Below are 24,087 nucleotides of genomic sequence, written 5' to 3' on the forward strand. Positions count from 1 at the left end.
TTCTAATCACAAGCCAGGAAGGAAGAAGGGAGGGCTGCAGGGCTGTGTGTGCGGGAAATAGAGAGGAAAGAGAAGAAATCCGGGAGCTCGCGGGCGCTCCGGCTGCAATCGCGCCCCCCTTATCTGTCCCCGCCGTTCCCCTTCGGAACGTGCCCCAGGCACACTTCCCCGGCTTTCTAGTCTCCTCTTCTCTGGTTCTCCCGACACCCGGTATCCCTCTTAAACGCCTCACCCCCTTCCCTTGCTCCCTCCCTCTCCCTCCCTCCCATCGTCAGGCTCCCCGCCCTTAGTATCGCGAGACGAGGTGAGAGCTGGCGGAGCGGCGGCGGCGGCGGCAGTAGAGGTGACCGAGGCGGTGGCGGCGGAGACGGCACCGATTGCTGTGTCGGCCCCAGTGCGGCCGAAGTCGCGGTAGAGCGTAGCCCCCACGCCCCTCCCCCGTCCGCGCCCTCCCTCTTTCCCTGGGGATGGAGAAGGCGACGGTTCCGGTGGCGGCGGCGACGGCTGCAGAAGGAGAAGGGAGCCCCCCGGCGGTGGCGGCTGTGGCGGGCCCCCCCGCGGCGGCGGAGGTCGGCGGCGGCGTTGGCGGCAGCAGCGGAGCTCGCTCGGCCTCGTCTCCTCGTGGGATGGTGCGAGTCTGCGACCTGCTCCTGAAGAAGAAGCCGCAGCAGCAGCAGCACCACAAGGCCAAGCGTAACCGGACTTGCCGACCCCCTAGCAGCAGCGAAAGCAGCAGCGACAGCGACAACAGCGGCGGCGGTGGAGGCGGCGGTGGAGGCGGAGGTGGCGGCGGCGGCACCAGCAGTAACAACAGCGAGGAAGAAGAGGACGACGACGACGAGGAAGAGGAGGTTTCTGAGGCAAGGGCCTGGTTTCCAAGGAAGGAGGGAGGAAGGGACTGTAAGGGATAGGGGCCGAAGGTGGGAGGGGACTTTCAGTGGGACAGATTCCAGTGGGTTGATCTCTTAGGGGCCAGGCTTTCGACTGCCCCCTTTCTTCCCTCGGCCTAAATCGTGAGGTGTGGGAATGTGGGGGAGGGTAGCTGACACGTGGGGGTGGGAGGACCACGGAGTTCACAGAGTTGGTGAACAGCCTGTTATCATGGCATGGCTCACATGGTTAAGGATGGAGGGAATTGGTTAGATTCCCAGTTTGCACGCCGGGGGGTGGGGGGGGGGTGATCTGCCTGGGGCCAGTAGGGCCACCTTAGTCTGGGACGGGATCGGGATCAAAGCGGGAGGAGTAAAATAATAGGTAGATGAGTCTCTTGGGGACCAACTAGGAGGTTGTTCAACTTCTCCCAGCTATGAGATGGAGGGGAGCAGTTTGAGGGGGACGTAAGGTTGTAATGGACTCAGAGCTAAGTGTTTGTGTATGTGAGGGACACGTGAGAAGCTGTACTTTTCCATACTGTTCTGCAGGGTTTTTCGTAACTATCCTGGCTGCTGAAGTAACTTCACTTCCTCGATCTTCCAAGGATTTTCGATGAGCTGATGCTGTATTTGTATACATTTATCAGTAACTCTAAATAATTATAAATGACCATATACATTTGTAAGTGGATGAAAAATATATTTGATCCTTACACGTACATACATACATGTCTTCAAATGTCTCGTTAGTGAATTAGAATTAAGCTAGGACCTGTTGTCCTATACTATGGGACAGCCAAAGAGTCGGCTTTGGAGCCAGGCCTGGTTGTGGTGAGTTGGAATAGGAAGGCCTCTCGGTTTGTCCTAGTGATCTGGTTTCATAATAACTTTGTAATTTTTCTTGGGTCCACAGACAGGCGGCGTTGCAGGACCTTATTCCTCATAGAAGCCCTTACAACCCAAAGGCTCAGTAAAACATACCATACTGACAACCAACTGAGTTAGCTTTACTAGTTATTAGCTCTTTTATCACTCTCTTGTCTCCTTCCTGAAATAGAATCTAGAAAAATCTTTATCTGGAGAGGGAAATCTTTATCAGCAGAGGGAAAACAGCTTTGAAGACTGATTTTAAACTTAGTTCTAAGAGGAGACCAACTGATTCGTCTAGAACTAACACTTACTATTTATTCTCTTCCACAAACATGGAACTTATTTTGATGCAAGTCTGGTTTTCTGAACATTGGATTTATTGAATCCTGGTCTCTGTTGAAATAGGGAAGTACCTTTTAAAGGATTTGACACATGTCTATTTGTAGAAGACCAGACTCTCTTTTATCTCAGACTGGATGAAGTTACGTAGGTAGAGATATTAAGTGTTCAAGTATGTATGACAAAAATATGCCCCTCCTTGTTTCTATTCCCTTTTAGCCTGTTGGATTCTGAGAATAGGTTTATATTGATAGACTTATATTGGCCTACTTGGATGTTTAGAATAGTGTGTTGCTCTGGCTGCATGTGAAACAAGGAAGAGAAAGATGTGATGGGATCCTTATCCCTAATAAAATTTGTTATGGTACTTAGAATCATTCAATTGTATGATTCTTCTCAAAGGTGAGAAACGTTTTACAGATAAGTCAACCCTTTGTTTTAAAAAGGAGGAAAACAAGGTTTAGAGGAAGGTGGTTGTGGTGGGTAGTAGCAAAAGTAGAAATCAAAGTTTTCTAATGGCTCAGACCTGTACACTTTTTAATGATAATTTATTTCCTTTTATCACCCTTCTGCCATCATTCAGAAAAATAGTTACTGAATGGCAAGGTAACACAATCATGCAGCTGTAGGCAGAATACCATTACTTAAAATTTTAAATTCTCCTGAAAATATTAAGCTCTGGTTTAGAGCCAGGTTATGATAGTTGAATGCACTACTCACTGGGATATTCTGCTGCAAACTTCACATACCTAGGTAGTTTTGTCCATTGGAATACAGCCTAATAAGCAGAACTTTTAGTAATTCCTTAAATCATGAAGAATGGCTGTAAGTTTGTAGGTGTGTTTATTTTGTGGGTCAGGTTTGTTTTCCTTTCATAATATAGGAATGATTATGTTGACTTTGACCAACTATGGTAGTATTTCTATGTTTTTAACATACCTTATCCTGTCTTACATGGTATTAAACAATGGGTTTGTCATTTGTTATGAAGATGAGTCAGGAGAAATACGTGTAAGAAAGTGTACCCATTGGACGGGCGCGGTAGCTCACGCCTGTAATCTCAGCACTTTGGGAGACCGAGGCGGGTGGATCACCTGAGGTCAGGAGTTCGAGACCAGCCTGGCCAACATGATGAAACCCCATCTCTACTAAAAATACAAAAAAATTAACCAGGCGTGGTGGCAGGTGCCTGTAATCTCAGCTACTTGGGAGGCTGAGGTAGAAGAATTGCTTGAACCCGGGAGGTGGAGGTTGCAGTGAGCCGAGATTGCGCCATTGCACTCCAGCCTGGGCAACAAGAGCGAGACTGTCTCAAAAAAAAAAAAAAAAAAAAGTGTACCCATTAAAAAAATTTATGCAGATGAGGGATGAGCAGACAAAAAGGTGTACAGGTTGTCTCTGCCCCATTTTCATCTTTTGACCAAAGTAAAGACAAATAAAACTGTAAGCTAAATGGAGTGAGTTGTGTAATGTTTTTCTTTTAATTACCATTTTACTGACATGTCAGCAGAAGCCTAACTTTCTGGAGCTAGGAAGTCTTGTGGCTAAAATCACAATGTTGTCTTTTCTCTAATTCATTCTGTTATAGGCTACACAATAAAAAAAAGTAGATAAAATGATCTTTAAAATTATCCTTCCAGTAAAAATCATCAAAAGATTAAGAAGGAATATGAAAGGTTATGGTTTTGTGGTATTTAACCTGAAAGGATAACTTTAATTTAACAAAAATATATAGGTTTGCTATAAAGAAATGCTATCTGAATAATCTCTGTATCCGCCCAAAAGGGAAAAATGGAAGGAAACAAGATTCAATTTAAATAAGAGCTTCATTTAAATGTTGAACAATAAGAATATAATTCCAAGACATTGGAGTGGGTTATTGAGAACAGGATTTTACTTAAAAGTGTTTCAGAATAGGTTAATCATGTCTTAGATAATTTGCATAACTTTGGGTATACCTGGAAACAAATAAGACCAAGAGCTTCCTGCCTCCCTCTCCCCCTCTATTTGACACAAAATCTTAGATGTAAAATTGAAAATGCATAATTTTCTTGGTTTTCAGTGAGTGACTGACCAATATGGAAAATACAAATGTATTTTCTAACATAAAAGCCATGATGCTCTTTCAAATTAGTGGACAGAATTAATTAAATTGCTTTTGACTATTACAAGAAAAAAACCTTATAATTTTAAGAGTTGATACTTTATTTCAGAAATAACATTACATTCTGTTAAATGCATTTTTGAATATGACTGAATGATCTTAGTATTTTTTTTTTTTGGAGACGGAGTTTCACTCTTGTTGCCCAGGCTGGAGTGCAACGGTCTCATCTCGGCTCACTGCAACTTCCACCTCCCAGGTTCAAGCAATTCTCCTGCCTCAGCTTCCCGAGTAGCTGGAATTACAGGCATCTGCCACCACGCCTGGCTAATTTTTGTCTTTTTAGTAGAGACAGGGTTTTACCGTGTTGGCCGGGGTAGTCTTGAACTCCTGACCTCAGGTGATCCACTGGCCTCAGCCTCCCAGAGTGCTGAGATTACAGGTGTGAGCCACTCTGCACTGTGATCTTAGTATTTTCTAAAGCGGAATTCAAAGGGGGAAAACATTTTTGTTGAAGATGCTTAAAGTATAAATACAGTAGGAGTTGATCAGAATTTCATCTATTTTTGTAAGTAACCTGTGACTAAATCAAGAGATAAACCTGGTGAAGAAATTTTAGACAAAGGGAGCCAATAAATGAATTAGTACTGACTTAGTATTGAAAGGATTTGCAAGGCCAGGGAGGATCTGTTTACAGACAGAAAATGAGAGTTGAAAATGAGGGAAAAAGAAAAAATATTTCAGAATTAGGCTGTGTTCAGCTTCATTTGGAAATTTTTTTTTTTTATTGGAAAAGTGCTATCTAAATTCCTCTTTTGTGATGCTTGGAATCCTAGATTAGCCCAGAGAAGCTTGCTTGTTTCATCTCTTAATTGATGTAGCAGTATTTGTAAACTAGATGTTAAGATCTTTGAAGTAGTAGTCTGTCTTAATTATAATTTATCTTGTCTTCTCTCCTGCTTAAGCACAGTACTAGAAAAAAACAAAACATTTTCAGTGAATAACTAGTACTTAGGGAGGATTCAGCATTCATTTAGGAAAAGAAGAGAAGGAATAGAACTTCTTCCCTTGGATCCAGGGCTTCTAAATAGCTGAAGTTTAGATTTGAACATTTTCTAATTTCTTAATTCCTTTTCTTAGCGATGATGATCTTCTGTAAGTATTAAGGGGAAAGCCAGTTAAAGTAATACGAATTGATTGTTGAATGCCTGGTAAGTACCTTAAGCCTCCTAAAATTTTTAATGAGTAAATAAAAATGAATACTTATTCAGTACCTACTGTTTGTGAAAGCTAGGTAAAGGTTAAAGGTATGGGTTCTGGAGCTTGGATTTAAATCCTTGATCCACCATTTACTAGCTTTGTGACCTTGGTCAAGTTTTTAAATCTCTACTGCAATTTTCTCATGTAAACGGTATAAATGATAATGATAGTAGATTCTACTTTATAACATTGTTATGAGAGTTAAATGAGTTAATACAGTTTTCACGTATTCTCATTTTATTCTCGCTGTAACCCTATGAAGTAGGTGCTACTATATTTCTTTCATTATTCAATAAATGTTTGGAGTTCCTACTATGTGCTAGGTATTGTGCTATACTGGGTGAGCAATGTTGAACAAAACTGTTGTAAGACACCTCAATTTAAAAATGCACCAATGAATAAATATAAGTTTGGGGAGGTATGAGAGTGAGCCTAAGTGGTTAAATGTACATCTTGAATAACGTGTGAGTTTTAGAAGTATTCAAGTGTTGGCAGGGAATATTCATTTTACAGGTAAACATACTGGTGTAGAAGGATTTTAGGCAACCTCATCAGGATCACATAGCTAATAAATGTCAGAATGGAATTGAACCTGGGACTGTTAGATTCAAAGCCTTCTCATTCATTCATTTATTCTCTCATTCATACGCTCTATCATGCTGTATGGTGTTGAGTACCATATTTCAGATATTGGCAAATTCAGCTTGTATAAGGGAAGATGCTTTTCGGCAGTTGGACAGCCATTGAAGACAAGTTGGTCACCCCAAGTTTTCTTTCCATTTCTTCTGAAAAATTCACTAAAGAAAAAGAAAACAAGAAATACAGAAAAGCATAGAAAAATAATCCATATTCCCACCACCTAGAATTAAGTTAACAAGATGAAAACTTCATACTGAAAAACTACCCTTTCTAGAGGCAATGTACGACTTCTTCCTTGCCTTTCATAATATTTAGTTTTCAAGGTCATCTTTCCTTATTAATTTGAAAAAAAAATGTTTCTTTTAAATAGAGATTGTTAACTTGGGGTCTGGATAAGCTGTGAATCCTCTGATATTAAACAAAATATTTTGTCGAAGGTGCTTATAGGGCTTTATTTTTCTTCCTTTCTGCCCTAGCCCCATAGTATATGTGCAGAATTTTCATTAGATCCTCTAAGAGGTCTGGTACTCCCCTCCTCTCCCTTCTACCTTGTTACTTTTAAACATTCTAAGTACAGATTTGGAAACTGCTTCTAACTAAGCAGATAATGTGATAACAAAGAAGGCCTATTTGTGAAGCAGTGGGTCCAAGATTGATCTCATCTTTCTGGTAAACCAGCCTATGCCTACTCTCTTTTATATCTTCATGTTTTGCCCTTTAATTAATGAAGCAGTTTACACTGTGTGCTGTGGACTGTCATACCTGAAAGCAAAAGCCTCGTCTTACTCATCTTTGTATCTCCTACTACATAGTACCATGTGTCTTATGTAAGTCTTTGCATCTCTGCTAGGTTCTCATGAAGTCTCATCTCTGTAGTAAGAATAACTCATAAACATTTCTTTATTAGCCACTTAGTGTGGGAAATCTTTGGGACTTCAAGTCTTGAGGTAACAGAACTTGGTTGCAGCTATTATTTACAGTAGACCCCTGTGGGATGTTTTAATTGAACCCTTATTTTTAGTTTAGTCATTTTTAACCTCACCAACTTAACTGGAATTAGTATTGTGAAAGTTTTCAGTGTTTAATAATCATCAAAGTAGCATATTTTGACTCCCAGAAATTCACTAGACTATAGCCTGCTTCTGCTGTTACCTGATTATGCCATCCAGTTGATTAGAAAAACAATTTTTAGGTCCTTGATGCAGTGCAGTTGTGTTTATGACAGTTTATCTGAATTTTTATAAGGATAATTTAGTGGGTTAAAAAATGTAGATTTAATGAGGACCTTCATAATTTTTCCATACTTGACCACCGGTGAAAAGGAATTTTTACTTCACATTGGTATGTGAAGTAGTGCCTACTGGTACCACTATATTTTTGTTAGGACCAGTAGGAGGCACCAACATCCATGGTGTAACCTACACCAAACCTAACTTTTTTCAGCTTTCATCTTTTCAAAAAAAATAGTAAGTCATTAGGGAATTGAAGGTGGTGGGTAAATGCGAATACCCTTCTAGTCCGTTGAACTTTACCTGTTTGGTAGAGTTATGCCCATCTACTTCTTACCCAGAAGCAAAATACCCTTTCTGACTTAACAGTGCTTCACTTCTTAACATTTTTTTTGTCTTTAGAAATTATTATTAGTCATTCATGACGGGATGTAGAGTTGTGGGACCATATAGGTATTATTTTTATAATGATTTATAATTTGGGGTTTCAGTTATTGAAAAGGGAAATATTAACTGTTATTTTCCCCAAGCATGCTGTGAAACTTCAAATAATATAGCTCTGATTATTGAAAGCGTAACTTAAGAGTGCCTTCTGTCCTGTGAAACTCGTAAACATTACATGATGTTTTAAAGGGGTCACCTTTTTGTGTGTGTGTAGAGATGGCGTCTCACTTTGTTGCCCAGGCTGATCTTGAACTCCTGGCTTCAAGTGATCCTCCTGCCACAGGCTCCCAAAATGCTGTGGGATTATAGGCGTGAGCTACCGCATCCAGCCTGGGGTTAATTTTTAAGTTTACTTCTGAGTGAGACTAGAGATAAAAGAGCCGGGAGAAGAAAATGTGAAGATTTTACGTTTGAAACATCAGAATGCTAAAAATACAAAAATTAGTGGGGCGTAGTGGCTCCCGCCAGTAAGTCTCAGGTACTTGGGAGGCTGAGGCAGGAGGCAGAGGATACAGTGAGCAGAGATCGTGCCACTGCACTCCAGTCTGGGCAACAGAGTGAGACTGTCTCAAACAACAACAATAACAACAAAAACCATTAGAGTACTTGAGGAACTCCTATTGGAGCCATTATTAGTGTCTTTATAAACAACTCTTTTTTTCTTGTTTTTTTGAGACAAGGTCGTCCACGCTCGAGTGCAGTGGCGTGACCTCGACTCACTGCAACCTCCGCGTCCCGGAGTCAAGCAATTCCCACCTCAGCTTGCCGAGTATCTGGAGTTGCAGCGTGAGCCACTGCGCCTGGCTCATTGTTTTGTATTTTTTTTAGAGTCAGGGTTTCACCATATTTGCTGGGCTAGTCGCAAACTCCCGGCTCCAAGTGATCCAGGCGCCTCGGTCCCCAAAGTGCTGGAATTAGCAGGTGTGAGCTATTGTACGCAGCCTTTATAAACAATTTTGATATATAGTGAAATCTCTCAAAACTTGCAAATCAGAGTGAATTATGCCGATAAGAATGGGCAGCAAGATTGTTAAGAATAAATTGAAAAATATTAAATAGGTTTTTGTGAGTCAAGGGTAAAAAAATGTGTTTTGAGTAAATGATCTGAAATACAGCATGCTTTTTTCGTAAAAGCTTAGTATAATGTAGGGTGAATTTAAGGCATTGGCGATAACCGGAATCATAATTCACATTTTAAATAATGCTATGCTACATCTGCACAAAATAGATTATGTATATTTTTGGCTGCTGTACCATGAAAATGATGACTAAAACGAGAAGGTCTAGAGAGGGATAGGTTAAAAATGATGGTAGGGCTGGAAATGGAATCCATGATTGAGGAGGACTGTAGATTTCACTTAAATATATTTTCTTTATTTTTTATTTATTTTATGTTATGTTACGTTATTTTTTTTGAGACAAAGTCTCGCTGTGTCTCCCAGGCTGGAGTGCCGTGGTGCAATCTCGGCGCACTGCAACCTCCGCATTCCAGATTCAAGTGATTCTTCTGCCTCAGCCTCCCGAGTAGCTGAGGCTACAGGCGCGGGTGCCACCACCCGGCTAATTTTTGTATTTTTAGTAGAGACGAAGTTTCACCATGTTAGTCAGGCTGGTCTCCAACTCCTGACCTTGTGATCCGCCCGCCTCGGCCTCCCAGAGTACTGGGATTACAGGCGTGAGCCACAGCGCCTGGCCGATTTTATTTAAGTATATTCTTATTGCTTATTACTTCATACTCAAACTCCTTATAACATAGAGAATATCGTAATGTGTACCAGATAGTGCTATTTCAGTTTAGAAAATAAATTCATTTTTTGTTTCTTGAGATTATTTGAAAGTACATTCTAGAAATGGCACACTTAGGAAACTACTTTATGGCTGTGCATCTCTTGCAGGGAATTTTGCCTCCCCATTTCCTCTTCCCAAAAATACTATTAGCTTGCCTAATTTAACCTTTCACTTTTTTTATCCCCATCTTCCCCCACGAAAGAAAGGAATAGAAAAGAAAAATACAAAAGTGAAGAAATAAGAACCTGTTCTAAACTTATTTCGTGGTCTGGTTTCTTTATGGATCATCTCTTAATTAGCTTAAAAACATTTGATTGAAACCTATTTTGGAAGTGGAAAGGTTGGTTCCATTAGTTTTGAATTTGGAATAAATATATGTTACCATAGAGATCTATTTTCCTTTCCCTCTTTCCTGTCAACCTAAATCTGAAGATTGACAAGAAAAGGAAGCCCACCTGTTTGTGTTACAGTTGGTGTTACAAATGCCTTTAACCCCATTGTTGTCTCTTTCTTTCTCTATGTCATGTTTATCTTTTTATGGCATTAATAATGAAAATGGTCTTGTTGCAAAGCCTCTAGTATAGCACATACTAGAATTAACTCCTACAGGAGTTAATTCTTTTACCTGACAAACATTTATTGAGTATCTCCTATGTGTGGCTGTTTTCATTGTCTAATCTCAACTATTTCCTTCCCAATGAATGTGAAAAAAAAATATATTTAAAATTATAGCTGTATATGTTAAACATGAATAAGTTAAATTACTTTGTACATATTGTAGTTAGTAAAACTTACATACATGGAAACTTAGCTAGAATTCAGTTTTCCATATGATTATTAGCTATTATCTAATCTTATTAGCTATGATTATTAGATAATAGTGATAATTATCACTAGTATACTCTTTGAACTAAATTTATTTAAGAAGCATTATTAACACCTAGCAAAATTACCTAGGGATTATAAGGGTTTTGACGAAATGGAGACATTATTTCTAGATTCATAAAATTTAAATTTTGTAGAGATAAAACTAGTTATAATGTAAAACTGAAGATGATTTTAGCCCTGTATAAGTCCTGTACTTTTTTTGCGCATCTATATTCATTTTTGGTGTAACTGTGTGCCTTTTGATCATAGGGATCATTTTGTTTTGGTTTTTGAATGCTTGTAGGGTAGAGTTTATGTCTTTTATGAGTGTCTTCTACGATACTCTGATTTTTGATATTTTGTTTGTTTTTAAGATGAGGTCTGTATGTATGATTTTTCTAGAGTGTCCTTGACAACTAGATTATACTAAAGAGTCATCCATTCTAAGTTTACCTTGAAGGTTTTATAGTAAGAAAGGAGAGTATCTATATTAATATACTTGTGATTGATGCAGGTGGAGATAGGTTAAGATATGAGAGATTGAATTACAAGACAGTGTGCGATGAAAATTCTTAAGATTTTAAATACAGCGTTACATGTAATTAAATGTAAGTCATTAATTTATTCCTATTTGTAGAAACACATATTTGCAGAAAACTTGACAAACTCAAAAAGATTTAAAGAATAGAAAAATCACCTATTATTCTCTCTTCAGAATTAATCATTACCTGAAATATGTCTTTTCATTCTTTTTCCTTGATAGGTAGTAATCAAATTATCACAAGAGCAGAGGTACCACTTAGAAATTTTGCTTGCTGAAATTTTTATTGATGAGCTTTCTTCAAATATATCAATTGAAGAGATGAGTCTTCAGATTATGATTTTTATATATTTAAAAATATAACTAATGAGGGAATTTATACTTACAAAAATGTCTTCTAATACATAGGGCTTTTTATTCCATTCTTAGAGTAAATGCTGCTAACAGTTGGTGTATATCAAATTTTTGTTTCTTGATGAGACTGAGTGCGTGTGTGTGTGTGAGAGTATGTTAATATTTGTTACATTATTATTTATGAATGTTCCATAATACATATGTTCATAATTTGATCTTTTGGTAGACATTTAGATTGTTTTCACTACATTGCTATTAGTGAAGTGAACATCCTTGTACAGTTATTTTTGAGTATTAAACTATTTCTTTGGGATGGATTCCTGGAAATGGAATTGTTGGGCTAGAGTATGCACATGTTAAATTTGATAAATACTCTCAAGTTTTACTTACATCAGCAGTGTATGAGAATGTTCCTAGATGTGGTTAATTTACTTAGTTTTAAAAATCTGTTAAACAAAAAATGGTGTTTTGTTTTCATTTTTCTGATTACTGTCAACATCGAGTATAAGTTTTTTAATCTTTGATCCTCATTTGGATGTCTTTTGAAAATTTCCTGGTTTGTCCCTTACCTATTTTTCTGTTAGGATTGTCTTGTCTTTTTCTTAGTGATTTGTTGGTGGTAATTATAAGTATTAATTTTTCATAGTGTTATGTGTTACAGTATTCTCCCTTGACATTGTTTTCACAACATAGAAAAATTTATTGTTTAGTAAAATGTATTATTCTTTTATGACTTCTGGAGAACTTCCTCACTCCGGTATTTTAAAACTCTTAGAAATTCTTTTTTGTACTTTGTTTTTCAAAGATACATGGATCTCTTTTTGGATATAGTATTTAATTCTTGTGTCTGTTTCTTATTTACTCCTTTCTATAGCAGTTGACTGATTCTTGCTTCTTAAAACGTAATCCTCTCTTTGCTCATGTAATACCACCTTCTCCTGTTTCTACCTCACTGTTTTTTGTTGGTCATCTTGCTTCCTTCTACCCCGCATAGCAAACATACTTTATTTACTTCATTGGACCCTTTTCTCTTTTGTATCTGGTCTCATTTAGATGATTTTAACTATTGTGTCATTATATATCTATATACCAGTGACTCTCAGTTTACAGCTGCAACCTAACCCTTTGTTTTTTGAGAATTGGGCTCACCCTTCTGGCCGTCTACCATTTGTACAAACCTTTCTTCCAACACCTGATCATTTCTTTCCTCAAGAGAATCAATTCAAAGTCCCATCTAGTTACTACATATAGCTCCAAGTGAAAGAAATCTACAAAATGCTTTTCCTCTTAATTCAGATAATTCTAGTGATCCATAAAACAATAAACTATCTCTCCCTCTTTTCACCCAAACCATTGTGTAGTAGTGAGTAGGAATAGGATAATCATAATGAAAACTCTTCTAGAGAAGGGAAGAATAGGAAGTACACAGCAGTCATTGGTACATATTAATAATGAAATCCTTCTGGGGAGGAGTTGTGACAACTTCGCCTTGGCTACTGAGTAAGTTTCTTGGTTGTACTGGTTTTCCTCTATGAGAGGAATGCTCTTTTCACTGTTGTCTATTTCCTTTGCTTAGTTCTTTAGATGATTCTTTCTTGTTATCTTCCTTAGCCACATTTGAAGTAGTAGGCATTGGAGGGTGTGACATCCCTAGGAAGTGCACAACTTTTGTAGCCCCCTACCAGTTGGTATAGATGCGGGGCCTGTAGGGTTACTTAAAGTTCAAGTGTAAGATTTTTAGGCCAGTAATGTAGCTTGTTGGTAAAACTCTTTCAAAAACATAATAGATTTCTGTTTTGTTTTTCTTAGATCAGGACCATGTAACATTAACTATAGAAAAATATCTCTTAGTCATAAGTTTTGGAAACCTGCTGATTCTCTTATTTACTGGTCTCTGTGCTAGGCTAGCTCCTCTCTCCCTTAGGTTTCCTGGCTACCTCTAGAGGATCTGAAATAAGAGTCTTCGATGATGTATCAATAAGAGTTTAACCAGAGAAGCAGAGCAAGTAGATTTATATATGATTGTTATGTATTAAGAGATTTATTACAAGGAATTGGCTTACATGATTGTGAGGGCTGGCTAAGCAAGTCTGAAATCTGTACGGCAGGCAGTTAGTGGGAGAAGATTGTGGGCAAGGTGGAATCCATGGGCTTAGGCTGAAGCTGTTCTCCATAGGCAGTCAGGAAGGGAAGATACAGCGAAGAGAGAACAATTGTAGATTCAGCTGCTATTTGGAGTCTCATATGCTTGGAAGAACCTGATCTCTTTTAAGAGCTCACCTGACTAGGTCAGACTCACTGAGGATGATCACCCTAGCTTAAAGTCAGTTGATTAGGAACTTCAATTACATCTGCAAAATCTCCTCACAGAAGTACCTAGATTAGCATTTGACTGAATCATTGAGAGAAGGCATTTGTGCTACAAAATGTCTGCTGTCCTCTCTTCTTGCTAAGAAACCGTCACAGGTGGAAAAGCAACACTCTCAACTTGATCTTTGCTACTACCTGACTGAGAACCCTTGAACTCACAAAGTTACTTCCTGGTATTTAGAGCACAGAAGCAGCTGCCTTTTCCACCCTGAGAGGCCCCAAATTACTGGACTCTTGTAGGTCGGAGTTTGCCACTGAGAAAGCTTCTTTTTAGTAGCACTGTTTTCGTGTCTGTCTGTGCTTGCAAACTGCTTTATAGGTGAATTGATCTTTCTCGTTGATCTTTAAATAGCCAACACACACCGTATTTCGAGTTTTTCTAACTGCTTTTCTTAGAACTACAGACTTAGTAGGCATATGATGTGCTCTTCCAATTATTGCAGGCAAGAGTTTTACTAAACGTTCTGCAACTGTATAGCACAGGTCATTAGATCTCCAGCCTGAGATGTTTCCTTGCTACCTGTTCTCTAAGCCTTTCCAGAGATTTTAGGAGTTTGTTAGAGCAGCATGTCACTTCCAATTAACTGTATTAGTTAAGGTATAGGATGGATCATTTGAACAAAGAGATTCCAAGACATATCAGGCAAGATAGAAATTTGTTATTCTTTTATGTGCTACTCCAGAGGTAGACCTTCAGGTTATTCACACATCTAAGTACCTACTGTCTTGCACTTGATACACCATCCCTTAATCAGTGCTGTCAAATACTGTAGCCGCTAGCCACAAGTTGCCGCTGAGCTCTTGAAATGTGGCTAGTGCATCTAAGGATTTGAGTTGAATTTTTTTAAATTTTTAATTTAAATATTACGTATAGCTAGTGGCTACCATATTGGAGAGTGCGTATGTATAATATTTCCATCATCACAGGAAGTTTTATTGGACAGCTCTGATTTGGAGTGTTCATCTACAAGATCTACTGTGGTTCACTAGCATCATTTCCATGTTTCAGCCTGTTGTGGGCTGAATTGTGTGTCCCCAACATTAATATTAATATTTTGAAGCCCTTAACCGCAAGTACCTCAGAATGTGATTATATTTGGAGATAAGTCCTTTAAAAATGTAATTAAGGTTAAATCAGGTCATATGAGTGGGCCTTAATCCATCTGACTAATGTCCTTTTAAAAAGAGGAAATTTGAACACAGGACACCGGAGATACATGCCCACAGAGAAAAGGCCATGTGAGGATACAGCAAGAAGGTGGTCATCTGCAAGCCAAGGAGAGAGGCCTCAGGAGAAACAAATCTGCAGACACCCAGATCTTGGACTTACTGTCTCCAGAACTGTGAGAAAATAAATGTCTGTTGTTTAAACTACCCAGTCTATGATATTTTGTTATGGTAGCCCTAGTAAACTAATACTAGAGAAATAAGAAACAGAAAGGTCAACATAGGTAACTTCCTTTTGAGGAATTGACCAACGGGTTGCCAACATCATTTTCCATTATATCCCATTGACCAGAAATTTCTTACACAGCCATATCTAAGGCTTAGCTCTTGCTGAGTGGCCATATACCCATGTAAAACTTGTGGAGAAGTAGTCTTTTGCTAAAAGAAGGGGACTGTGAATATTGGGGAATAATTAATGTTTTCTACTGATACAATTCTACGATTATATTGTCCTTATGACTACCAAAACAAGAATGAAAGTCATTCCTGGTTCCTGAAATAATCTTGTGGGCCAAGCTTGGGTCATGTGTCTATTCTTGAACCAGCCACTATCACTAAGGAAAAAGATGCTTTGTTTAGGACTAGGTCATGTTTCTCTACCCTGTGTAGGAGGTAGACTAGGAGAGGTCCATTCTACTTCCAAAATATGTCTTGAGTTTTTCTCCTTCTCTCCTTCTCCACTACCATCGCCTTAACCCTGGCTATTTTCTTACTTGAACTTCATAGTAGCCTCCTAATTTGATCTCCTAGCTTTTTCTCTTGAATCCCCATACTTCATTCATTCTTCATATAGCATTAGGCTAATCTTTCTGAAATGTCATTTGTTATTTGACTTCTCATTGCTTTTAGAATAAAATCCAAACTCCTAACTTAACCCGCAGAACTTTGTATGGCTGCTCCTTGTTCCAGCCCTTCCAGTTCCTTGACTGTCATCTATTCACACTGACCCTCCTGGGTTTGAAACATGCAGACTTTCTAGCTAGGGTCTTTTTACTTTCTTCCTAGTGTATTGTTCCCCTGGTTCTTTGTTTTTTCTCATCCTTTAGTTTTCAGCTTAGATATCCTTCTTTGTCTGGTATTGTTGGAGGGAACTTTCTCCCCTTACACCACTTCTTTTACCTCCCTTTTAGTTTTTTGCCTTAATTGAGTAAGTTGCACTGTAGTGAAACATAGGAAAGAGTCCTATTGGTTTTTCACCAAGCTTTATTAGTATTAAATATTTAGTAAACTCTTACATCTGTTTCTTACTACTTGGAAAGAAGTTTGTGGGTGGAAGTGAGGTGGGAGAATTTCAGTGAATTTCACAGTTGAACCTTGCGAAATTGTTGTTTTTATAAGCCAAAAGTCATTGAATATCTGGTTTCATATGATTCAGCCTAGGATGTTAGCATGGTTTGGTATCTTAGAAGGCAGTTCTCACTCATTGAGCTTCTTTCTTAAGAGTTTTGGATATTGTTCATTTAACATGTCAGACATGCTTTAGAATCATCTTTTATACATGACCATAAAATATTATCAGATTATACATTGAAATTTATGTTAATTTGGGAGAGAAATACATGTATAATACTGAATATTTCCATTTGTAAACATGGCATACTTGTGTATTTTCAGCCCCTTCATCTGTCTTTAATAAAATTTTAGTTTTTGTGTAGATTTTGCACATTTCTTGTGGAATTTATTTCAGATTATTTTATAGTTCTTACTGCTATCATGAATGGTATATTTTATTCCACTATACTTTCTTAATTAGTTATTGTTGGAGTATAGGAAGCTATTGATTGGCATATTTTAATCTTGTGTATGGCCGCTAAGCTGAATTCTTGTATTCAGTGTATTCTGTTGAAGTTTCTGACTCAAATGTCCTATTGATTCTAGTAAATTATTTTTTTCTCTCATTTCCAGTATTTGTCCCTTGTGTTTGTTTTTGTTCTCTTACTGCGTGAGTATTGAACCACCACCAAAACGTTGAATGTCAGTGGTAATAGAGGTTATACTTGTCTTTCTCTTATTTTAATGGGAGCGCTGTTGTTTTACTAGTAAGTATAATGCAGGTATCTTTTTTCAATTTAGGGTACATCTCTTTTTCTTAAGTTACTTAAGTTTTATTAGAAATAATGTACTACATTTTATCAAATGCATTTTTGGTATCTTTTGAAATGGTCAGTTCTTTCTCTGCCCCTTCAATATGTCCATATAGTGAACTGTAATAAAGGATTTCCTAATTTTAATTGTGTTTTGAATACTTGTTATGATGAATTATTTTAATGCACTGTTGGATTTAGTGTCATTAATATTTTAATTTATATTTTCTATGAAGATTATTCATGTTAGTTTTTCAAATTTATTTGAAGAAACTGTAAGTATTTTTTCCTTACATCAGTTTTGTAAAGATACACATTTTGCAGATTCAGTTTATCTGAGTCGTTTTTCCTTTTAGTCTTATATGTTGTGTTTTTAACCATATTTGCCACTGAAATGTTAGAAAGGAGTTAGAGTAAGTGGTTTATTTGATCTTTTTATAGTTAGTAATTTTTTAAAAAGTGGCTTAAGTAATTTAATACATACCTCTTTGTAAAAATAATAACTTAAAAAAATTTAAATTGTGGTAAACAACATAAAATTTACCGTCTTAATTGTTTTCAAGTGTATAGTTCGTTAGTGTTAAATATATTCACATTATTATGGAACAGATTTCCACAAGTTTTTCATCTTGCAGAACTGAAACTCTGTACCCATTGAACAATTCCACATTTTTGTCTCCTCTTCAGCCCCTGGCAGCTACCATTCTATTTTCTGTTTCTATGAATTTGTCTATCTCATGTAAGTGGAATCATAGTATTTGTCTTTTTGTGACTGTCTTATGTTAGTTAATATACTGTTCTCAAGGTTCATTTATGTGGTAGCATGTGACCGGATTTCCTTTTAAATATTCCATTGTGTATATATATCACATTTTATTTACCCATTCATTAGTTAATGGACCGTTTGGGTTGCTTCCATCTGTTGGCTAGTGGGCCTCTTAACTTTTACATTTTATTCGTTTATTTGAAATTTATATGGGTTCATTGAGGGGAATAGGAACTTAATCTTGTATTTCCAAATAGTTAATCAGTTGACTTACCTGTTTCATAGTCTCTCCTCATTATTTGAATAATGCCTTGATTTTATGTATTTCCACAATAAAACAGTAAATCAAATATCTGCTCAGTATATACATCTTTATAAGTACTGAATTTGGGCTGGGCATGGTGGCTTACGTCTGTAATCCTTGCACTTTGGGAGGCTGAGGTGGGCAGGTTGCCTGAACTCAGGAGTTCAAGACCAGCCTAGGGAACATGGAGAAACCCCGTCTCTACTAAAATACAAAAAAATTAGCTCGGTGTAGCGGCATGCACCTGTAGTCCCAGCTACTTGGGAGGCTGAGGCAGGAGAATTGCTTGAACCCGGGAGACTGAGGTTGCAGTGAGCCGAGATTGTGCCACTGCACGCCAGCCTGGGTGGCACAGCAAGATTCCATTTCCAAAAATAAAAATAAAAAGAGAATAAGTACTGAATTTATATAAGCTGAAGGCCTGAATAGTACAATTTGTTGCTTGTACTAAGCAGTTTCCTGTGTTTGTTAAGTAGCTCACATCTACTTAACAAATGTGGGGTTTTATGGTTAAAGAAATTTTAGATGTTTTCCACTTAATATGTGTTTTTTTTTAAATTCTAATTTTTTTAGGCACAGGGTCTCACTGTGTTGCCTAGACTGGAGGGCAATGGCGTGATCATAGCTCACTGCAACCTCGAAATCCTGGGCTCAAGGGTTCCTCCCACCTCAACCTCCCAGATGTCTAGGACTACAGGTGCATGCCACCATAGCTAGCTAATTTTTTTTTTTTTGTAGAGACAGTCTTGATATGTTGCCCAAGTTATTCTAGAACTCCTGGACGCAAGTGATCCTCCTGCCTTGGCCTCTCAAAGTGCTAGGATTCCAGGCATGAGCCCATGTGCCCAGCCAAGTCAGTGATCTTTTTCTTTCTTTCTTTTTTTTTTTTTTTTTTTTTGAGACGGAGTCTCGCTCTGTCACCCAGGCTGGAGTGCAGTGGCTGGATCTCAGCTCACTGCAAGTTATGCCTCCCGGGTTTACACCATTCTTGTGCCTCAGCCTCCCGAGTAGCTGGGACTACAGATGCCCGCCACCTCGCCCGGCTAATTTTTTGTATTTTTAGTAGAGACGGGGTTTCACCTTGTCAGCCGGGATGGTCTCGATCTCCTGACCTCGTGATCCGCCCGTCTCAGCCTCCCAAAGTGCTGGGATTACAGACTTGAGCCACTGAGCCTGGCCGTCAGTGATCTTTTGAAGCAGTTTTTCTTCTTTTATTGCTTAAACCTCTAAACAGGCTTGACATTTTTTTTTCTTTCCTCCTTCCCTCCCTTACAGATTCTAGTAAAGAAGTACTTGTATGAAGAAGATATAAGCAATGCCAGCATCTATATAGTGTTCTTACTGATTTGACGATGTCCTTAGGTTGTCTTTGAACTTGAAAATCTCTATACATTATTATTGCAGGACCTATAAACTATGATTGTTTTGTAGTTCTCTTGCACTATCTTTACAATGTTCTTTAAAGAACAAAGTTTCACTGGTTACTTTATATATTTCAAATGAACTAGGAGTGATTTAAAACTTACATAGTTGCTGTTCAGAAAATGTCAAAAAAGAAGAGCTTGTATAAGTTACAATGTAGATAAATTTAATTCTATTGAGGGGATAATATCCTTTTAAGATACAGTGTAGATAAATTTAATTCTATTGAGGGGGTGATATCCTTTAAACCAAACTTGTCTAAAGTTTTCACCAAATGTTAAACTGAGTAATGTTTCGTTTTTATCCATTTAATTTTTTTATATTGGAGGAATCTTAAAGGAAAATTGCATTATCTTTTTCCAGTTTTATTAAATCATATAGTAAATGTGAACTGAAAATTTAAACAGTAGAGGAAGATACAGAATAAGAGTTGAAGATTTTTTATATCCCTAGGTATAAATTTTAAGTGTATGTAATCCTATGCCTTTTTCTGTGCACTTTCACACATATACAGATGTATCTATGTAATTTTGTTTTGCATAAATGAGATCATTGTAAAAATATTGTTTGAAACTTTCTTTTTAAATTAATAGTCCATCATAGATTCTTTTCATGTTAATACACATATAGTTATCTTACTCCTTAAATGGCTGTGAGTCTTCTCTTGTCAGGTATCAGGACTTAATTGCTTTCCAGTTTATGGAAATTTTGGTTGTGTCCAAAGTTCTGCTGTTAGAAACAATACTGAAGTGGACTCTTTTATATTGTTTCTGTATTGTGGTAAGATGTATTCCAGAGGTAAAACTGCTAGACTAAAGGTATGGGAATTTGTTTCTGTAACTGACATTTTATTGTGTGCGTCAGCACCATATTTTAAAAACTAGTGATTTTGTAGTGGTGTAGGATCTGCTAGGTCAAACATCAACTTTCAAGCCATGTTCGTATCTGTTCTTTTTGGATATCCCTCTCTGTTGACTACTTTATCCATAAAAGGGCCAGATCATGTATCACCTCTTTCCTGAAGGTGTTTGTAACACCTAGCACATTGAATAATTTTAACCCTAATAATAGTTTAGTGAGTGCTTACTATGTGCCAGCCACAATTCTAATTGGTTTATGTGTATTACACTGCTGCATATCATTTAATCTTCCCAATTCTAAGAGGTACATAGTATCTACATTTTATAGTTGAAAAAATCAAGGCAAAGAATAAGTAACTTGTTCAAGGTCACAGTAAATGACGGAAATGGAATATCAGCATGGGTAGTCTCATATGAAAGTCTGCTTTCTTAACTCATACTGTACTACTTCCTTACTATCCTTTTATGGCCTCCCTATGCTCAAGAAATATGTTTTGTATGCATTGTAGAGTTCACTAGCCATTTCATCTTGCTTCTAGGTCCTCTTTACAGATCTGCATGAATACCATCTTACTCAAATTTGTGTATGGTGACCTATCCCCAAGTAGAATAACCAGAGAGAAATGATGGAGTAAGGAGGGTTGTGGAAGACCTCCTTACTCCAAAACACTTTACCTGAATGTAGCTAGTTAATACTGCTCTGTTTTATTTCATCTTGTTTCCCTAAACCCTGTCTTGGGGAAATTCATGGATTGATCTTGGGATGGATTTCATAGGTGGAATAAATGGGTATGTTACTCTTCACTATTTTTGAAACATCAAATCAAAATACATACCTTGTAGATGACCTCTTACAGTAAGTGCTCAAAATGTGAGGTGGGAAGAATGCTGTTTTAGACCCTCCTACACCTCTTAATTCATGCTGTTGAGTGTGACATGTAAAAACTAAATATCTCAGTCTCCCATAACAGGGGCCTGGTAATACTTTCTTTTGAGGGAGGTTAGGTGACCTAATGTTTGTGAAAATGTTTGTGACCTATAAGGATTTTCATAAATTAATTGTTAAAACTGAAGTATGAATAAAAATAGCCTTATGAAAATTCTGACTACTAAGAGGGTTGGCTATTTGTTTTTTATTTAGGAAAATCTCTTATTTTAAATTTCTAATTCTATTAAATTTAGTTATCTAATTGAATTTATAGATTGCTAGTAGATATTTTCTGTTCCAATTGTGCATTTTGGTTAATTGTTTTAGGTGGAGCTGATAGTAGATAAGGGGTTGGGATTCTGTAATAAAGAGTTCACATAATAGTTGTTTGGATTAGAGGCCATTTTTCAGATTATATTCTGAATTTATTAACTTTTTAGAATTTATATAGAATATGTTCTTAAATTCCTTGAGAACTTAAAAATTGGTATTACTTTATCATACTGTTAATAAAGAGGGAGAGATAAGGGTTATGGGAAATGCACATCCTTTTCTGACTCTTAGGTCCTTTTCTGGGAATGTGAAAGCAAACCATATGCCTATGGTGTCTCTGGTGTAGGCTTAGCAGATAATACTAGGGTTCTAGATAAAATGAAAAGTATGAAGGCAAAGATTTGATCATGCTGTTTTCTAAATCTCAGGACCTTTAGAATGTATCTCTTAACTCACTTTATGGACGCCTTTCACTTGTGCCTTTTCTTCCTTTTCTTACTCTACATCCAGATTCCCACCTCACAGTCCAAGATCCTCTCTACCACTCAGTCCAGCTTTCTCGCTGCAACCCAAACTTCAGTACCTGGCTTCTCTTGGCCAGATCGAAGTACTATAATATGATTTAAGTTGTGAATGTGCCTTAGTATGTGAGATGTTTTTTCATATGAGGAGGTCCTTAACCTACTTTAGCTTAATCACCAGATCCTTTTGTCTTTTATGCTAACACATAAAAAACTCTACAGGCTTGGTATTGCAGCTTTTTGTCTTCTCTGCATGAGCAGTTTTGTTTTGTATCCTAGGGATCCCAGAAGAACAGCTTTGCTTGGCCAGGGTACCCATTCATTGGCTTAGGCAACCTAGAATGTTAAGATTCATATATCTTAATTACATACTAAGGTCTTCCTGACCTCACTACCATAAGCAGAAGTTTTTCTGAAAACCTTGATCAGAGAGCAAGTAGGAAGAAGGGCCAGATTCCAATTTCATTAAACCACAGGCATATGAATACTTAACAATTTCTGTGCTTCAAGAAAGTTACATTTAATTCTGAAATAACCCAATGCCTTTGTATTTCTTTTCTTACACTATTTCTCCTGGAAAAAGCATGGTATGGAAAGAGTTTGAAATCAAGTTGGGCAAGTTACTTTTGAATCCTGCTTTAATACTCTGTGATTTGGGGACAGTTACTACTTAACCTTGTTGTCTTCATCTACCTTAGGGATAATGATTTATTTTTAACAGAGTTTTTCTAAAGAATGGAGGTAATCTACATTATTTAGCACACTATACTACCTTCTGTGTTGGAGGTAATTTATTACTTATTTTGACATTTTACTGGATTCTGGATTTAGTTCTTATGTAATATTTTGAAATGAAGTTGTCATTTTTTTTTTTTTTCCCCCAGTCAGGATCAATTTTCTTTACTTTTTTAGGTCATGGACTTTAGTTAGATTGTAATGAAAAATGTAGACCTATTCTTCTCCAACATTTACTTAAATACATCATACAACATTTTGCCAATTGAGGGGTATAGAGTTTTTGAGGGGTAGGTATGTGAGGTGTGAACCATGCAATATGAACCTTAGCTCAAGAGTACTGGATTTCAGGCTGGGTGCAGTGACTCACACCTGTAATGACAGCCCTTTGGGAGGCCACGACAGAAGGATTGCTTGAGGCTGGGAGTTTGAGACTAGCCTCGTCAACATAGCAATAACCCATCTCTACAAAAATTTAAAAATTCGGTGGGTGTGGTGGCATGTACTAGTAGTCCTAGCTACTTTGGAGGCTGAGGCAGGAGGATTGCTTAAGCCCAGGAATTTAAGGTTACAGTGGCAATGATGGAACCACTGCACTCCAGTCTAGGTGACAGAGTGAAACCCTGTCTGAAAAAGGAGTACTGGATTTTGTTTTTTATCCATTGAGGAGTTATTGACTAGCCTTTTCCTCTACTCTTTCCCCAGTAATCGCAACAGTAACTACAGAATTTTTCTTTGAGAGGTTTCTGTCATATATAAGAGAATTTTAAAAAATAATAATTTGCTAGAAAATTTTAAATTATAGTTGGGTATGGTGGCTCACGCCTGTAATCCCAGTACTTTGGGAGGCTGAGGCAAGAGGATTGCTTGAGCTCGGGAGTTCGAAACCAGCCTGGGAAACATGGTGAGACCCTGTGTCTATTAAAACAGAAAAAAGAAAAGAAAAAATTTTAAATCATTACCAACCTTCCCGTCTTCCTTCTTTTTCTTTCTGAAACTTTTGGAATCCTGACTTAGAAAAAAACTAGTAAAGAGATAATAAGATATACTAAATAAAGTTATTAGCTATTTCCTTATTGTATGTTTAACAAATTTTAAAGGTATAACTCGATTTATTCAGGCTTATTTTATAGTTATTGACTGAAATGAAAAAAAAAGGTGGATTTAGTACATTCCTTTAATTTATTTTCTTCTCAGTGTCCCACTGATATTGTTTAAAGATTGAATTAAGTCATAATTCTGAAAAGTGGGAACAGATGTTATTATATTAGTCAAACTACCCTTAAGAGGCAC

At 37.4% G+C, this 24,087-nt stretch overlaps 1 protein-coding gene and 4 long non-coding RNA genes across 8 annotated transcripts in view; 3 read left to right on the forward strand and 2 right to left on the reverse strand.

Annotated features, from left to right (window-relative positions):
• Positions 1–5: 5 nt before the first annotated feature.
• On the reverse strand, positions 6–6,435 carry LOC144341163 (uncharacterized). The gene is made up of 2 exons (XR_013417915.1): positions 4,578–6,435; positions 6–3,147 (listed from the first exon to the last, which is right to left on the reverse strand). It is a non-coding gene; the product is annotated as an uncharacterized LOC144341163 (long non-coding RNA).
• ANKRD17 (ankyrin repeat domain 17) overlaps positions 337–24,087 on the forward strand; it is a 182,527-nt gene continuing 158,776 nt past the window's right edge. For all 4 annotated transcript variants that reach the window (XM_028848507.2, XM_028848508.2, XM_028848511.2 and 1 more), the window contains exon 1: positions 337–860. In XM_028848507.2, coding sequence (XP_028704340.2) covers positions 468–860 — 393 coding nt within the window. In that variant the 5' untranslated portion in view covers positions 337–467. The remainder of the gene's footprint in view (positions 861–24,087) is intronic.
• Positions 4,583–9,780, forward strand: LOC144341160 (uncharacterized). The gene is made up of 2 exons (XR_013417912.1): positions 4,583–8,232; positions 9,271–9,780. It is a non-coding gene; the product is annotated as an uncharacterized LOC144341160 (long non-coding RNA).
• On the forward strand, positions 18,644–23,742 carry LOC144341162 (uncharacterized). The gene is made up of 2 exons (XR_013417914.1): positions 18,644–18,798; positions 23,632–23,742. It is a non-coding gene; the product is annotated as an uncharacterized LOC144341162 (long non-coding RNA).
• On the reverse strand, positions 22,186–23,750 carry LOC144341161 (uncharacterized). The gene is made up of 2 exons (XR_013417913.1): positions 23,635–23,750; positions 22,186–23,180 (listed from the first exon to the last, which is right to left on the reverse strand). It is a non-coding gene; the product is annotated as an uncharacterized LOC144341161 (long non-coding RNA).

The sequence above is a fragment of the Macaca mulatta genome, chromosome 5 (genome assembly GCF_049350105.2).
Source record: "Macaca mulatta isolate MMU2019108-1 chromosome 5, T2T-MMU8v2.0, whole genome shotgun sequence".
In the NCBI taxonomy this organism is placed as follows: domain Eukaryota; kingdom Metazoa; phylum Chordata; class Mammalia; order Primates; family Cercopithecidae; genus Macaca; species Macaca mulatta.